Source organism: Lagopus muta, chromosome 14, assembly GCF_023343835.1.
Source record: "Lagopus muta isolate bLagMut1 chromosome 14, bLagMut1 primary, whole genome shotgun sequence".
Lineage (NCBI taxonomy): Eukaryota > Metazoa > Chordata > Aves > Galliformes > Phasianidae > Lagopus > Lagopus muta.
Genome location: NC_064446.1, coordinates 1,525,987 through 1,544,726, shown reverse-complemented (window position 1 = coordinate 1,544,726; position 18,740 = coordinate 1,525,987). Strand labels below are relative to the sequence as shown.

Genomic DNA, 18,740 nt, shown 5'->3' with positions numbered 1-18,740 from the left:
GCAGTTTCATTGACACAACTTTGCCTTAAAATGAGCACTCAGAAGCTAATGAAAGTTCAAGCTGCATCTTCCTGTATCATGCTTTTACAGCCTGTGGATTGTTTGAAGGCTTGTACAAAGAACATTGTCATTTATGATTGCCACAGCACTGATAGGAAGGGGCTCAGAGAAATAGGCACTAACTTGGACACAACACGAGCAATCCAAACATGGTACAGCCAAATACACTGCTGACCCATCAATCCTCCTGATTCTTGATGCTTGATGCTCTTGTACTGCCTGTGATCTCTCGATCATAAGAAGAATAACCTTTAGCCCACAGAATGGTAAGATATACAAGGGAGCATCGACACAAAAGTGACAGAGAAATAATTCCAGCCATTCTTTGTCTCGGCTGTCTGCAGTCATCAGACCCTTCTACTACGTTTGCACACCATACCTCAGAAGAAAACACCACCACACTTGGAGTGAAGGAAATCTTGTCCATCCTAGACATGCATCCAGCTGTACATGCAGGTGAAATTTGACAGCGCTACATGGGATCTGGCATGGGGCTAGATCAGTGTCTGCAGGGAACATCTGATCCCACAACACTCTTCCACTCCTCTTTGCCTTCAACGTCACAGAAGTCAGTGCCTCCAGTTGCATTCTTTCTCCTTCACTTCTCAGGCCTGTTCTACATAGGCAACTTTTGCCAAAGGCAAGATTCTGGCGGAACCAAAGCTGCCTCTGAGGAAAAAGTAACCAGGATCATAGCAGAAATAGTCACAGGCATTGGTACCAGATGTGAAAGGAAATTCAGACAAGAAGGTTTGCTTTCAAGAGGACAGACAGAACCTCCTTAACACAACAGTTTTCCAAACTCCAAGACAGCCTGTCACACACAGCACTCCCAAGTCTCTGGCTCTGTCAGCATCATGGGCACCATCCACATTCCTACTCTTATGTCACACAGCACCAGCAGCAGTTCAGCCACTGCATTGTGTTGGAAGACCAACAGACACAAGTTTTATCCTTGACAGCTCTACACATTCCAAGCATGGAAACGACTCCCTCATTTCCAGAATTGCAATGGACATTCCAATCTTCTAAGGTTTACATCGGCAGCAGGGAAATAAAAATGGAGCAGAGCAAAGAGCTACCTGCACATCTCTGGAATTCTACACTAGCTCTGATTCTCCCAAAATACCCTCCTAGTGGCTGACATATGAACATGAGCATATGAAACATTAATGACCAAAACCAAACAGAAACAGCACACACCAATATTGCTGCTTTTTTCAATTCAACACCTGCACATTGATATGAAGCCAGGAAATGCTGTCATCAGACAAGCAACACATGGGAGCATTCAAATGGAAACGTGGTTGAGGAATTCCTCAAGAACAAATAATGCCCATCCTTGTGGACACTAAAACTCAATCGCACAACATCTGGAATCCAATCAGTTTTGAAGCTGCAAGAAGGGCCCTAAACTCCTCCCATAAACTACAAGCTGGAGGATTTCACTTTAGCAAAACGTCACCACTTCCCAGAAGGATTCCAACTCTCCTGCTCAGTTCTCATGACTATGAAAAAGAGTTGATATGAGAACTACCTCAAATTAGTTCAGGAAAACATACAATCAGAACTGCTCAGGTTGGAAAAGACCCACAAAATCATCAAGTCCAGCCTCTACCTAAACAGAATTCCCTAACTCTAACAACTCAAACCGTGAGGGATTCAGTCTCAGCATCCCACATAACATTCTGTCATCTTGTCTTTGTTGACACTTGCTCAAGGAAAGCCAGGAGATTTCACCACACAGCCTTATCATTTCCAAATGCATCTGCTCTGTCCAGAACATAGGAAACTTGCAACACCGCCACTCTGGGAAGAAGGCCTATAAACAGAATTCCAACTAGGAAGAAACGCTACATCACAACTTTACATCTAAATACACAACATTTATAAGCTGTAAGATATATGCAATATCTTTCATTTTACAGAGAGAAATTTTATCATCAGAGGATTACCATTACCATGCAAGATGTGGGAACTGGGCAAAAAATGGTTGTATATACTACAGGTGTTGGCACCAACCATGAAATCAAAGCATAGTGCACACAATATCTCTGCTGACCCACCTGCTGTTCACACACAAATCCAACCACTCACCAGCCTTGCTCTGCATTCACCACCTTTTCTTGCACCATGCACACATCCAACATGAAGCAGGCTGTCAGCTCAGAGCAAGAGCACGTCATTCAGTCACAGCTGAAGGAAACAGAAGCATATCCAATGTGTACGCACAGCTGTATACCTTCAAGGCAGGTTGTCCAGTTCTTTGAGGGCTCTCTTCCACACTGTGCACCAGTTTAAGCTTTGGCAAGAAGCAAGGCAAACCTGACAAGTGATGAACACACAACGTGGCTCTTACTGTACCAATTACCTTCTAGCGTACTCTGCTCCATTCCCACATGGCCAAAGTTCCAACAATCCCCTTTCCTCCACAAGTTCTTCATATGCAACATCCACAAGCCACTTCCAAACAATGCTCCTACGACTGTCTTTAATATTTGTTGATTACAAACAATTTCAAAGGAGCAGCACTTCAGCCTGATTCTCTACTCCATGTACAAGGACCATGACAGGAGTGGAAACATGGACATTTCTTCTCTCAACATGTCACCATGCAGAGAGGATGTAGAGAGTTTAAATGGAAAACAGAAACTAGATGTAGGGTCATTCACCTCCTCTTTCAAGACCATCACACCTAACACACCCAAAGCATGAGCGATTGGGAAATCATCCAGCCCTGCCAGCAACGCAAAGTGTAAGGCGGCAATCAAAGCAAATTCACAGTTGGAAGCACACAGAAATCAGAAAACCATAAGCTGAAGCCTCTTCTTGTGGGCCTGTTTTACAAGTTAAGGCTTCCGAGAAACTACAAGACATCCTCCTTAATCTTCTGCTTCCTTTTTCCTCATACAGAAGATCTTGTCTACAGCTGATTCGGACCGTGTTAAAGGAAGGAAGAATTTCCTGTTCTACAACACTCTCATTTCCCAGTGTAACAACATTGGCCAGAAATGGAAACCATGAACCACGTCCATCCAGGAAGTACAGGCCTCAAGACATGAAAACCACCGTGAAGGAGATGTACATAATAGGGATACAGGATAAATGAGGATTCACACTGGGATTAGATGCCATTCTAGCTCTAAAGAGCTGTTCCACAAACAACTTTGGAGAACAATTCATTTGCAGGCAACTATCATTGCCTCTAATAACAGGCAAATGAGGATTGCAGTGTAAACAGCACAGAGCTTTGCACCAGCTCTGAAGTCAAACCCTTACCCTTCTCAACACCACACTCACTACTTCTTAGGTTCAACACCAGCCTCTCATCTTCTTCTCTCAACATTCACAGACTTCACTTGCATCATCAACTACAGCAGCACTGGGCAATAAGTTGATCATGAACAACACTTCATTCAGCTCTGCTTTACAGAAATCTAAAAATATTAAATTATTTCTACCGACAGCTTTAATCATTCAACACATGTATGGAAACATCTCCACCATTGGCTATTTATAACTGATATTTCAGTCTTGAAAGGGCTATCAGCTACACTGTGATCCTTCTTTAGCATTCGAAAAGAAACAAGGCAATAATGTTGCATCTACCAAAGTGATAAACAGCACTGACGCTGCAGAGACATCACTCTTGCATCTGCCCAAACATTATGAAACTAAACATTAAAGTGACAAAACCCCAACATGGCAGATGCCACAGCAAGTGTTAACACAGATACACCAAGCTCTATTCCTATGAGGTCATCAGGACGCTGACAAAAGGCTGACAAACAGCAAAACACATCCCCTGCTTTCCTCACAAGCCATTCAGACATAGCATCCCCAAAAGGAATCGGTAAACACTACCGGCTGTAGAGATCGCCAATGACTGTGATTACAGGCAAACAGCTAATGCCAAAGGATGGTTTGGTCATTCGATTCATCAAGCACATGGATCAAACGCACCGCTACCAATGGGAAGTGCACGTAGACACAGAACTCGAAAGAATAAAAAGTTCCTCGACAGCCAGGGAACAAAACACTCGCTACACATATTCGGGATGGATGACAGCATGAAAAGTCAGTGCAATGTGGGGAGGTCAGAACTAAAGGTGTGTTTAATTTAGCAATAGAAAGAGAAGAATTTGTACCGCCAACAGCCCCGTAAGAAAAGAAAGCCTGGAGAGGAGAGGCGAATCACGAAAGTGGGGAATGTCAAAGAGGCGAACGGGAAGAAAGGGAGGCATTGGGGAGGCGGCGCGGTGGCAGCACTCACCGTGAGGGCGTCGGGCTCGGCGGCGCGGTGCGCGGCAGCGTCTTCCCCGCGCGGCGGCGCGGCCTCGTCCGAAGGCGGCCGGGCCGGGAGCGTGTCGCAGCAGCTGCCGCCCGCGCAGCGCGGCTGGCTCTTGCGCGAGTCGGCCGTGAGCGACACGTCGTGCGAGTAGGAGCGCAGGAAGGCGCGGACGCCGTCGATGCCCACGAAGTGCGAGGCCGGCACGCCGCGCCACGCGCCGCCGGCCGAAGGCGCCGCGGGCGGCCGCGAAAGCCGCCGGCGCCGCAGGCGCAGCGCCAGCAGCAGCAGCAGCGAGGCGACCAAGAGGCACGACACGGCCGCCACGGCCAGCACCAGCCAGCGCGTCAGGCCCAGCGCGGGCTCGGCCGGCGCCGCCGCGCTGCCCAGCTCCGACAGCAGCTCGGCCACGCTCTCGGCCAGCACCACCGTCAGCGTGGCCGTGGCCGACAGCGCCGGCCGGCCCCGGTCCTTCACCACCACCACCAGGCTGTGCCGGGACGCGTCGCGGGCCAGCGGCGAGCGCGCCGTGCGCACCTCGCCGCTGTGCAGCCCCACGCGGAACAGCCCCGGCTCCGTCGCCTTGGCCAGCTCGTACGACAGCCACGCGTTCTGCCCCGCGTCCGCGTCCACCGCCACCACCTTGGCCACCAGCGCGCCGGGCTCCGCCCAACGCGGCGCCAGCTCCACGCCCGCCCAGCTCCACGCGCCCGCACCCGGCACTGCCGCCGCCGCCGGCGGGTACAGCACCTGCGGCGCGTTGTCGTTCTCGTCCGCGATCAGCAGCCGCACCGACACGTTGCTGCTCAGCGGCGGCGAGCCGCCGTCCTCCGCCCGCACCCACAGCTCCACCTCGCGCACCTCCTCGTAGTCGAACGAGCGCAGCGCGTACAGCGCGCCCGTCTCCGCCTGCACCGACACGTACGACGACAGCGGCGCGCCCCGCAGACGCCCCTCCCGCAGCCCGTAGCGCACGCGCGCGTTCTGACCCCAGTCCGCGTCCCACGCGCGCACCGTCAGCAACAGCGCGCCCTCCGCGTTGTTCTCCGACACACGCGCGCTGTAGCGCGCCTCCGCGAACACCGGCGCGTTGTCGTTCACGTCCAGCACCCGCAGCGCCAGCACCGCGCCGCTCCGCAGCGACGGCGACCCGCCGTCCGCCGCCCGCACCGTCACGTTGTACTCCGACGCCCGCTCGCGGTCCAGCTCCCGCGCCGTCACCACGCTGTAGTAGTCGTCCAGCGCCCGCTCCAGACGGAACGGAACGCTCTCGCCCAGGCTGCACCGCACCTCCCCGTTCGCGCCCGAGTCGCGGTCCTGCACGTGCACCAGCGCCACCACCGTCCCCGGCGCCGCGTCCTCCGAGATCTCGCTCAGCGCCGAACGCACCCAAATCTCGGGCGCGTTGTCGTTCACGTCCGTCACCGAGATCGCAACTTTCGTTGTGGCCGATAGGGCAGCGCCGTCATGTGCCAGTACTAGAAGTTCGTAGAAACTGACTTCCTCAAAGTCGAGTTTCATCACCAGCCTTATTGCTCCAGTATCCGGTTCTAATTGGAATGTATTAGAAGCCTTCCGAGAAATTTCTTGAAATAAATACTTCACATCTCCGTTGGTTCCGTCGTCGGGGTCGGTGGCGGTGACGCTGAGCAGCGTGGAGCCCACGGGCACGTCCTCGGGCACTCGCACCGTGTACACCGCCTGGCTGAACGCGGGCGCGTTGTCGTTGGCGTCCAGCACAGCCACGCGGATGCGCGCCGTGCCCGTCCGCGACGGATCGCCGCCGTCGCTCGCCCTCAGCAGCAGCTCGTGAAACGCCGCCTCCTCCCGGTCCAGCGCCTTCGCCAGCACCAGCTCGGGACGCTTCTCGCCGTCGCCTCCCGCCTGCACCGACAGCGAGAAGTGCTCGTCGCCACTCAGCGCGTAGCTCTGCAGGGAATTCGCACCAACGTCCGGGTCCTGCGCTCTCTTCAAGGAATACCGCATACCTACAGCTACCATCTCGCTCATTTTGAGATCCATTACTTCCTCTCCAAAGCTTGGCGCATTGTCGTTAATGTCCGTGATTTCCACTTCGATCGCATAAACCTTCATCTCGCCCTCCACGATCAGCTCACAGCGCAGCACGCATCGGGGTTCACTCTCGCACAGCTGCTCCCTGTCAATCCTCTCGGCCGTCACCAAGTGGCCGCTGCTCGCATGCACAGCGAAATACTGCGTCCTGCCTTGGGACACCACGCGGGCGCCGTGCCCGCCGAGCGCCGCCGGCTCCAGCGCCAGGTCCTCGGCCACGTCGCCCACGAACGAGCCCTTGGGCAGCTCCTCGGGCACCGAGTAGCGCAGCTGCCCCCACGCCGCCTCCCACGCCGCCAACAACACGCACCACAGCAGCGCCCGCTGACTCCGGCACCACCGCCCTTCTCTCGCCGCGCACATCTCCCGCACGGACCCGCCGACACCTCACGATCGCTGCTTCTGCGTCGCTCCGACTTCTGATTCCTCTTCTCTCCTTCCTTCCTCTGCGGCTCCGGCTCGGCGTCCGCTGCCGACCGCTCCCGCCGCCCCTCCGCCTCGCTGCAGCACCGCTCCGCACCGCTCGGCCGCTCGCAGCCGCCCGGACGCCGACACAGCCAGCGAGCGAGCGAGCGAGCCGGGCCGCAGCGGGCGGGGCTGCCTGCAGCGCTCCGCTCCTTCCTCTCCTCCGCGGTGAACAGCGGCGCCCGCAGCCCACGCCCGGCACTGCACGCACGGCTCCACCGAGCAACGCCGCCGCCTCTGCCGCGGCAACATGGAAATAACGCTCTGTGAGTTTCGCTTCCTCCGGTATTTATTCTTCAGTGGGATACCATCTTTTATTCTGCAAGGTTGTTTTCATTTGAGTGAAAGTACAGTTTTCCCATGTAATTCTTTATTTCTCATATCGGTGAAGGAGAATGTTTATTCCTTCTCTGGATACTTCTGAGTGGTTTTTCCTTTTTGAATTTCCTCTTTTTCTTTTTTTTTTTTCTTTTCCACAAATGGAGTATCTCCATCGGGAAACCCGTAATTTCATTGGCCTTGCTTGCATTTCTTTGGAAGGAGATGTTGCTCAGCTTTCCAACACTGTATATGCCATGAATTCTGCAAACATTTGTAATATCTACAGTTCCAATGTCAACAGTCCAGATGAAAACACTGCACGGTCTCCATGACACACAGGATAGAGATGTCACGTGCCATGCACATATCCAAGTGAAGCTGGAAATTGAGTTCTCAAATCAAATGGTTGCTCCCTGTCATGGTTATTTAGGCAGTCTGTCTTCTTCCGTGCCTCACATATCATGCTCCTATCTATTTGAGAGTGCCTGCATTTGTGGGAACACTGACAGCGCATTCACTTGGATTCTAATTCAGAGAAATTTGCAAAACAGAATAGCTGTCCTTTGTCTTCACTGAGATCCTGAACAGAGTGCGTGGGACAAACATCGTGTTTTGTAAGGAACTCTCCACACAACCTGAAGGGAGGCTGTGCTGAAGTGGAAGCCAGCCTCTTCTCCCATGTAACAAGCAATAGAACTGGAGGAAAACTTCCAGCTGTCCCATCTGGGGGACTCTGCTCCAGGATATAATTGCATCTGCTTTAAGAAGTCACCTCCCGGAGCACTTGGGAATCACTGACAGTTCAAGCAGCGTCTTCATTTGCTTTTTGTAAGCAATCTCTTCCTGAAGGGGACAAAACAATTATTTCTTCTTTAAGGTCATCACGATCATGGAGACAGCAAGGAGTTCTTCTTGGGTTTGGTAGTCTTGGCAATCTCTAACATGAACCAAGGAGCATCTTCTTTTGAATTCCAACTGAAAATACCTCCAAGTAATACCTCACATTCGCAGAAGCAGCCTCTCCACCAAGTACTCCATTGGTTATTCTTTCCATCATTCTGCAGATAATCTTTCCTCAGCTTTCCAGCCCTGTACCATCAGCAGTGTGCTATATGCATTTGTGGTTTCCGTTGTTCTTACAGTGTCAACAGCTGTTCCCCTGCATCCATAACACACCATAAAGGGACTCTCCCATGCACATTCCCCAGTACAGCAGGAAGACGAGTTCTCAATCCATGTAGTTCCCCCTTGTTGGATAAGAAGAGGAGCCAGCTGCTCCCCTGAGTCCTCTGGGACGGCACGCTGTGTGTCCCCAGTCCTCCAAGAAATGAGAACAACTCACAAGAGGTGGCCACAAGCATTGCAGGCAAGTCAGTTCCACTTCCCCGTGTCGATGCAGTGCCACAGGGCTTTGAGATGTTGTGGATGTGCACAATGCTGGATGAACTTTTGCTTCTTCTTGATTGCAACAGTGGCTGGATTCTGCACCCATCAATTCCCTCCACTACATTAGCACGCATGGAGACAGGAACAGTGCAAAACTCAGGCCTTGCTTTCAGTTCACTTCAATTTCTAACAAGATAACTACTCAAACACCAGAAGAAAACACCGTGGCACGTGGTGTGAAGGAAACCTTGTCCCATCAGAAACATGCATCTAGGTGTACATGCAGCTGTTATATGGAAGCACTACGTGGGATCTGCTACGACCCTAGAATGGCGCTTTTAGGGATCATCTCCCTGCACAACAATCTTCTGCAGTTCGTTGCCTTCAGCATCACAGAAGTCAGAACATCCACCCGCATTCTCTCTTTCACTTCCCAGACCAGCAATATAGATGTGGTTTTTGCCTAGTACTCGATACCGGGGGAACAAACACTGCCTCTGAGGGCAAAGTAACAAGGATCACTGCAGAAACAGATGCAGGCATAGGCAACAGAAGTGAAAGGAAATCCAGACAAGAAGGTTTGCTTTCAGGAAGCCAGACACAGCTTCCTTAACCCAGCAGTTTTTCAAACTCTAAGCCAAGCTGTTTCTCACTGCACTCCAAACTCTCTGGCTCTGTCAGCACCACGGACATCAGCCACATTCCTGCAGTTCTGTCAGGCAGCACCAGAACTGACATTGGTTTCAAAGTGAAATATATCCAAGTCTCAGCCTTTTCAGCTCCACACAGTCCAAGTATGGAAACGACTCCCTCTTTTCCACAATTCCAAAGGACCTTACAATCTTTTTAGGTTAATGTCTAGAGCAGAGGTATAAAAAAGGAAGAGAGCAAAGAGTTACCCACACATATCTGGCATTCTACAGCAGCTCTGACTCTCCCGAAATACACAGGTAGCGGCTGATGTGAACAAGGCTCATGAACCTATAACACACTACCAAACAGAAACAAAATGAACGGCCATTTTTGCTGCTTTTTCAAAATAAACACAAGTACACGGATATAAAGCCAGGAAACGCTATCATCCGTGAAAGACTACAGGGAAATGTTCAAAGAGAAACGTAGTTGAGAATCTCCTCAAGATGAAATAATGGCCATCCTTGTGGACTCTGAAATACAAACACACAGCACCTGGAATCCAATCAGTTTTCAGGATGCAAGTAGGGCCCTAAACTCCTCCCATAAACAACAGGCTGGAGGATATTCTTTCAGGAAAAATTCACCACTTCTCAGAAAGTTTCCAACTCATCTCCAATGGATATGGCATTTTAAGAGAAGAAGTGTTAATGCAAGAACTATTTTGAATTATTTCAGGATACCATAGAATCAGAACTGCTTAGGTTGGAAACGCCCTACAAAATCAAGTCCAGCCTCTATCTAACAACACTACCAAAACTCTAATAACTCAAACCATGAGGGATTCAATCTCAGTCCCATCACACATCATATTTTGTTGTTAAGTGTTTGTTGACACTTGCTCAAGGAAGGCAAGGAGGTTTCACCACACAGCCTTATCATTTCCAAATGCATCTGCTCTGTCCAGAACATAAGAAACATGCAACACCACCCGCCACCCTGGGAAGAAGGCCTACAAACAGAATTCCAACTAGGAAGAAACTCTACATCACAACTTTACATCTAAATACACAACATTCATAAGCTGTAAGATATATGCAATATCTTTCATTTTACAGAGAGAAATTTTATCATCAGAGGATTACCATTACCATGCAAGATATGGGAACTGGGCAAAAAATGGTTGTATATACTACAGGTGTTGGCACCAACCATGAAATCAAAGCATGGTGCACACAATATCTCTGCTGACCCACCTGCTGTCCACGTTCAAATCCAACCACTCATCATCCGTGCTCTGCATTCACCTCCTTCATGACATCAAATATTGAGCACTATGGCAGCTTATAGCAAAAGCATGTCATTTAGTGTCAGTTGAAGGAAACATAGGTATATCCACTCATATTCCCGGCAGCTGTAAACATGCAAGGCAGGTCATCCACTTCACTGAGGGCTCTATTCCACACTGTAGATGAGTTTAAGCTTTGCACGAAGCAAGGCAAACCTGACAAGGGATGAACACACAAGGTGGCTGTTAGCACACCTATTGACTTCTAGCACGGTCTGCTCCATTCCCATGCAGTCAAAGTTCAAACAACCCTCTTTACTCCACAAGTTCTTCAGATGCAACATCCTCAAGCCATTTCCAAATGAGACTCCTAAGTTTATCATGAATGTTTGTTGATAACAGCTTCAAAGGACCAGTAGTTCAGCCTGTTTCTCTACTACATGTACAAAGAGCATGACAGGGGTGCACACAAGGACATTCCTTCCCTCAACATATCGTCATGCAGAGAGGATGAGAAGAGTTTAAATGGAAAACAGAAACTAGATATAGGGTCACTCACCTCCTGTTTCAAGACCATCACACCCAACACACCCAGCACATGTGCTATTGGGAAGTTATTCAAACCTGCCAGCAACGCAGAGTAAGGTGGCACTCAAAGCAAATCCATGGTTGGAAGCACACAGAAATAAAGAAACCAGAAGTTGAAGTCTCGCCTTATGGGCCTAACTTGGAAGTTGATTCTTCTGAGAATCTATGCAACATCCTCTCCAATCTTATGCTTCCTGTTTCATCACAGAGAAAAGGTTGTCTACAACTGATTGAGACCTTGTCGAAGGAAGGAAGGATTTCCTGTAATACAACACTCTCATATCCCAGTGTAACAGCATTGTCCACAAAACATGAACCACAACCATCCAGGAAGTACAGGCCTGAAGACATGAAAATCACAGTGAAGGAAAGGCACATACCAGGGATACAGGATACCAGAGATGGGAAAATGAGGATTCACACTGCCATTATTTGCCATTCTACCTCTAAAGATTTGTTCTGCAAATCTTTGGTGAAATCTTCATTTGCAGGCAACTTGCCTTGCCTATAATAACATGGAAATGAGGACTATCCTGTAAACAGCACAGTGCTTTGCACCAGCTCTGAAATCAAAACATACCCTTCTTAAAACCATGCTAACCATCTACTTCTTGAGTTCAACACCAGCCTCTCACCTTCTTCTCTCCACAGTCAAAGACGAATTGAAAGTGGTGTGACCAACTATGACAGCATTTGGCACCAACTTGATCATGAACAAAACTGCATTCAAGGATATTCTGCAGAAAACCATGAATACAATATTCGTTTTTTCCTATTGACAGCTTTGAACATTAAAGACATACTGAAACATCACCACCACTGGACATTTATCAATGATATTCCAGTCCTGAAAAGTTTAACGACTTCACTGAGATCCGCCTTCAGCATTCAAAGGAAACAAGGCGAAAATGTTGATTCTAAAACAGTGGTGAACAGCACTGTCACTGTAGAGACATTGCTCTTGGATCCATCCAAACACTATGGAACTGGACATTGAAGTGATAAAACTAAACAGGTGCCATAGAAGGTGTTAGCAAAGATACACCCATATCTACTGATATCAGGTCATCAGGACACTGATAAAAGGCTGACAAAGTGCAAAACACATCCCCCGTTTTCCTCACAAGCCATTCACACACGCTATCTCACATCAGTTCGCCAAGACTACACGCTGTAAACACTGTGTTTGGTTGTGGTAACAGGCAAAGAGGTATCGACAAAGAACCGTTTCCTCATTTGTATTCATCAAGCACATTGACCAAACCCACCACTTGAAATGAAAAGGGCGTTCCGAAACACAATTCCCAATTAAAAAAAAAAGCAATTCTACAGGCAGAGAACGAAACAACCTCTGGACGCATAGGGGATGGCAAGATCAAAAGTCTGGGCAAGCTGGGGAGGTCAGGAGTAAAAGTGTGTTGAGTTTAGGGACGTGAGGAGGAGACCTTGCACTGCCAACAGCCGCACCACTAAAGGAAGCCTCGAGAGGGGAGACGAAACACGAAAATGGGGGAAGTCAAATCCTGAAAGTGAGGGGAATGGGGAGGGAGGGACTGGGGAGCCGCCGGGGGCCACCTCTAACGAACCGTTTTAAGTAAGGAGGGCCGATAGTGTCATCCAACAAGGGAGTCAGGACAGTTGCCGCTATGGATAACAGCACAGAATGAAAAGTACTGACAATCTATTCGAAATACATTCAGGCAGACAAAACAACAATGCAATGAAGGAGAGGTGTTACCAACAAACTTCAGAGCGAATGAGAACAGAACAGAGAAAAAGGGAAACGAGGCAGGGTAAAGAGGCAAAGACTCGAGCGGGAGGCGAGAGGGGACAGAGGCAATCGGGATCCGGCGCGGTGTCAGCACTCACCGTGAGGGCGTCGGGCTCGGCGGCGCGGTGCGCGGCAGCGTCTTCCCCGCGCGGCGGCGCGGCCTCGTCCGAAGGCGGCCGGGCCGGGAGCGTGTCGCAGCAGCTGCCGCCCGCGCAGCGCGGCTGGCTCTTGCGCGAGTCGGCCGTGAGCGACACGTCGTGCGAGTAGGAGCGCAGGAAGGCGCGGACGCCGTCGATGCCCACGAAGTGCGAGGCCGGCACGCCGCGCCACGCGCCGCCGGCCGAAGGCGCCGCGGGCGGCCGCGAAAGCCGCCGGCGCCGCAGGCGCAGCGCCAGCAGCAGCAGCAGCGAGGCGACCAAGAGGCACGACACGGCCGCCACGGCCAGCACCAGCCAGCGCGTCAGGCCCAGCGCGGGCTCGGCCGGCGCCGCCGCGCTGCCCAGCTCCGACAGCAGCTCGGCCACGCTCTCGGCCAGCACCACCGTCAGCGTGGCCGTGGCCGACAGCGCCGGCCGGCCCCGGTCCTTCACCACCACCACCAGGCTGTGCCGGGACGCGTCGCGGGCCAGCGGCGAGCGCGCCGTGCGCACCTCGCCGCTGTGCAGCCCCACGCGGAACAGCCCCGGCTCCGTCGCCTTGGCCAGCTCGTACGACAGCCACGCGTTCTGCCCCGCGTCCGCGTCCACCGCCACCACCTTGGCCACCAGCGCGCCGGGCTCCGCCCAACGCGGCGCCAGCTCCACGCCCGCCCAGCTCCACGCGCCCAAACCCGCACCCGCACCCGGCGCTGCCGCCGCCGGCGGGTACAGCACCTGCGGCGCGTTGTCGTTCTCGTCCGCGATCAGCAGCCGCACCGACACGTTGCTGCTCAGCGGCGGCGAGCCGCCGTCCTCCGCCCGCACCCACAGCTCCACCTCGCGCACCTCCTCGTAGTCGAACGAGCGCAGCGCGTACAGCGCGCCCGTCTCCGCCTGCACCGACACGTACGACGACAGCGGCGCGCCCCGCAGACGCCCCTCCCGCAGCCCGTAGCGCACGCGCGCGTTCTGACCCCAGTCCGCGTCCCACGCGCGCACCGTCAGCAACAGCGCGCCCTCCGCGTTGTTCTCCGACACACGCGCGCTGTAGCGCGCCTCCGCGAACACCGGCGCGTTGTCGTTCACGTCCAGCACCCGCAGCGCCAGCACCGCGCCGCTCCGCAGCGACGGCGACCCGCCGTCCGCCGCCCGCACCGTCACGTTGTACTCCGACGCCCGCTCGCGGTCCAGCTCCCGCGACGTCACCACGCTGTAGTAGTCGTCCAGCGCCCGCTCCAGACGGAACGGAACGCTCTCGCCCAGGCTGCACCGCACCTCCCCGTTCGCGCCCGAGTCGCGGTCCTGCACGTGCACCAGCGCCACCACCGTCCCCGGCGCCGCGTCCTCCGAGATCTCGCTCAGCGCCGAACGCACCCAAATCTCGGGCGCGTTGTCGTTCACGTCCGTCACCGAGATCGACACCTTCGCCGTGTCGAAAAGACCTCCGCCGTCTCGTGCCTGTACTTCCAGTTCATAAGACTGGGCCTCCTCGAAGTCCAGGCTTCTCACCAACTTAATCGCTCCCGTATTATGGTCAAGTTGAAAAATCTTCAAAGCTTTGTCAGTAATTTTATTCAGTGAATACTCTACGTCTCCGTTGGTTCCGTCGTCGGGGTCGGTGGCGGTGACGCTGAGCAGCGTGGAGCCCACGGGCACGTCCTCGGGCACTCGCACCGTGTACACCGCCTGGCTGAACGCAGGCGCGTTGTCGTTGGCGTCCAGCACAGCCACGCGGATGCGCGCCGTGCCCGTCCGCGACGGATCGCCGCCGTCGCTCGCCCTCAGCAGCAGCTCGTGAAACGCCGCCTCCTCCCGGTCCAGCGCCTTGGCCAGCACCAGCTCGGGACGCTTCTCGCCGTCGCCTCCCGCCTGCACCGACAGCGAGAAGTGCTCGTCGCCGCTCAGCGCGTAGCTCTGCAGGGAATTCGCACCCACGTCCGGGTCGTGAGCGACACGTAATGGAAACCGGGACCCAGGGGTTATCGCCTCACCCATTCTCAACTCAACTTCTTCTTCACGAAATCTGGGTGCGTTGTCATTAATGTCCGTGATTTCCACTTCGATTACATAAACCTTCATCTCGCCCTCCATGATCAGCTCACAGCGCAGCACGCACTGGGGTTCGCTCTCGCACAGCTGCTCCCTGTCGATCCTCTCGGCCGTCACCAAGTGGCCGCTGCTCGCATGCACAGCGAAATACTGCGTCCTGCCTTGGGACACCACGCGGGCGCCGCGCCCGCCGAGCGCCGCCGGCTCCAGCGCCAGGTCCTCGGCCACGTCGCCCACGAACGAGCCCTTGGGCAGCTCCTCGGGCACCGAGTAGCGCAGCTGCCCCCACGCCACCTCCCACGCCGCCAACAACACGCACCACAGCAGCGCCCGCTGATTCCGGCACCACCGCCCTTCTCTCGCCGCGCACATCTCCCGCACGGACTCGCCGACAACGAACCACCGCCGCTCACGCGCCGCTCCCACTCCGACTTCTTCTTCTTTCAATTCTCTCTCGCCTTCTCTGGCTCCGGCTCCGGCTCGGCGTCCGCTGCCGACCGCTCCCGCCGCCCCTCCGCCTCGCTGCAGCACCGCTCCGCACCGCTCGGCCGCTCGCAGCCGCCCGGACGCCGACACAGCCAGCGAGCGAGCGAGCGAGCCGGGCCGCAGCGGGCGGGGCTGCCTGCAGCGCTCCGCTCCTTCCTCTCCTCCGCGGTGAACAGCGGCGCCCGCAGCCGACGCCCGGCACTGCACGCACGGCTCCACCGAGCAACGCCGCTGCCTCTGCCGCCGGAGCCGCCGCACGGCACAACCCGGCACGCTGCGCTCCCTCCGCAATTTCGGAATATTCGTTTACTTTCCCCTTCATCCGGTCGATCTCGACTCCGCTGACACGACAGACATTTTTTGTATTCTGCTCGCTGCCGACAGTGGCACAGATTTCCCTTCAGTCCGTTATTTCTTACTCACACCACGGTGACTCTCTGTGATTTATTCCATCTCTTTACACTTCCGAATCTTAACTTGTTTTGGCACAAGGACGGTCTCCCATCAGGTGTCCACTGATTCTTCTTGCAGTCGCTGATGCTCCAAAGTTTTCCACACATCTTTCCTAATTTGTGTACTGCACACATTCTGCTTTTCTCTTACTTCCATGACAACTGCCGTTAGGAAACTACCACACTTCTTCGTCTCACACAGGGAATGGATTTAATGTACCGGGCTCATACCAGAACGTGGAGTTCCCATACCAAACCATTCCTCCCTATCATGGTGCAGAAGTCAGCAGCTCTCCTCAGCCCTCCCCATAAATGCTGCGATTGGCCACAAGCTCTCCACATCAGTTTGTAACAAGTTCCTGAGTAGCCAGCGTGCCACTGGTAGAGCAGAGGTGATGGGAATATTCAGTGCTTGATGATTTTCTCTTACCACTTGATTGCACAGTGGGTAGAAGAGCACGGCTGTGTTCTCCAGAAACATTTTTCCTGCCAGGCAGAGGCTTGGCTCTACATGGTATTGCTGCATCTATATATAAAGAAACAAACACCCAGCTGACAGTTTAAGCTGATCTTCGTTTGCTTTTTGTTAACAAATCCCTTCTTAGAGGAGACAAAACAATTTCTTCTTTCTTCAAGGCCATCGTGATCGTGGATATGGAAATGTGGTAATCTTGGGTGTCATTTCTAACACGTAACAAGGAGAATCTGTACTTTTAATTCCAACTCTAAATACTTCTGAGTATTATCTAATTTTTGCAGAATCAGCCTCTGCACCACGAACTCCATTCACTTGTGGTTTCTGGTGTTGTTTCAATGTCAGCAGCCTTCAAAAACTCTTCCCCTGTATCCAGGGCACGCTGCACAGAGAATCTCCCATTCACATTCTCCAGTGCATCATGAGTAGGAGCTCCCAGTCTGTGCAGTTTCTCCTTCTTAATCTTAGATATGGAGCCAGCAGTTCTCCTGAGCCTTCTGGGATGGCAGGCTCTGGGCCTTCAGTCTTCCAAGAACTGTGAACAACCAGCATGAAGTGTACTTGAGCACTGCACAGAAGTCTGCACCGTTTGCCTGTGTAATTAGCATGCCACAGGGCTCTGAGACTTCAAGAATGTATGCAGTGCTGAATGACCTTTTGCTACTTCCTAATTGCAACCATGGGTAGAGGAGCATGGCTGTGTTCTACAAAACTCCTTCTTGCAGAGAAGTAGCTCAGTCATTTCAAATGTTTCCAATTCTAATTACAAAGAAACCGATGGTCCCGATGATCTGCTGTAGTGTGTAGTTTCATTGACACAGCTCTGCCTTAAAATGAGCACTCAGAAGTTAATGAATATCGACCTTGCATCTTCATATGTCATGATTTTACAGCCAGCGGTACCAGTTGAAGGCTTGTACAAAGGGGACTGTCATTCTTGAATGTCATGAAGTTGAAAGAAAGGGACCAGGTGAAACCGGCACAAGCCTGGACACAATACTAGCAATCAAAACTTGTTACAGCCATAAGCACTGCTGACCCATCAATCCTCCTGATTCAAGGGCAGACTTGATGCTCTTGTACTGCCTGTGAACTCCATGTCTGTGTTGCAAGAACAATCATCTCCAGCCTTTGGACATATAAGATATATGTGCAAGTGAGCACCTACACAAAACTGACACAGAAATAATTTCTGCCATTCTGGGCCGTCAGCAGTCACCAGATCTCTCTTGAATGTTTGCACACTTGGATACTGGAATAGTTGAAAACTCCAGACTTGCTTTCATTTCTCCTCAATTTCTATCAAGATATCTACATATAGATAGGAAGAAAACGCCATGGCACTTGGTGTGAAGAAAGCCTTGTCCCGTCAGAGGCATGTATCCAGATGTACATGCAGGTGAAATTGGACAGCAATATATGGAACCTGCTATGTCCCCAGATCAGTGTTTGCAGGGAACATCTTCCCCCACAACACTCTTATGCTCTTCTTGGACTTCAGCATCACAGAAGTCAGTGCCTACAGCTGCATTCTATCTCTTTCCCTTCTCTGGCCTGTTCTACATATGCACTTTTAACCAATCACTTGATACTGCAGGAACCAATGCTGACTCTAAGGACAAAGAAACCAGGATCGTAGCAGAAATCGTTGCAGGCACTGCTACCAGATGTGAAAGGAAATCAAGACAAGAAGGTTTGCTTTCAAGAGGCCAGACAGAGCCTCCTTAACCCAACAATTTTTCACACTCTAAGCCAAGCTCACACTCAACACACTCTGAAGCCTCTGACCTGGTCAGCACCAGGACAGCATCCACATTCCTGCTTTCTGTCAGACAACACCAGGAGCATTTCACTCCCTGACATTGTCTTGAAACAGAAATATATCCAAGTCTCAGCCTTTCCAGCTCTACACAATCAAAGTATGGAAACGACTCCCTCCATTCCACAATTCTAATGATCTTCCAATCTTTTCAGCTTTATGTCTACAGCAGAGAAATTAAAAAGGAAGAGAGCAAAGAGTTTCCCATTCATCTCTGCCATTCCACACCACCTCTGGCTCTTCTGAAACTCCCAGTTGGTGGCACAAGAACAGACAACACATTACTAAAAAGAAAATAAATACAACACCACTTTTACAACTTCTCCCAATTCAACATGGACATAAGGCCAGGAAATGCTTCGTCAGTGAAGCATCACACGGAAGCATTCAAAGAAAAATGTGGCTGAGAAACACCTCAAAAAGGAATGATGGTCTTCTCCATGGACGCT

General features: G+C 52.2%; 1 protein-coding gene across 20 annotated transcripts in view; it reads right to left on the bottom strand.

The window, feature by feature from the left end:
* LOC125700302 (protocadherin gamma-C5-like) overlaps positions 1-18,740 on the bottom strand; it is a 193,004-nt gene that overhangs the window by 82,998 nt on the left and 91,266 nt on the right. For 3 of the 20 annotated variants that reach the window (XM_048960785.1, XM_048960782.1, XM_048960784.1), the window contains exon 2: positions 5,099-6,436. The exons of 14 other annotated variants lie outside the window; for them this stretch is intronic. In XM_048960785.1, coding sequence (XP_048816742.1) covers positions 5,099-6,436 — 1,338 coding nt within the window. Of the gene's footprint in view, positions 1-5,098; positions 7,022-13,745; positions 15,656-18,740 lie in introns of those variants that run through there. 3 more of the 20 variants (XM_048960781.1, XM_048960797.1, XM_048960789.1) reach the window with 3 other exon arrangements.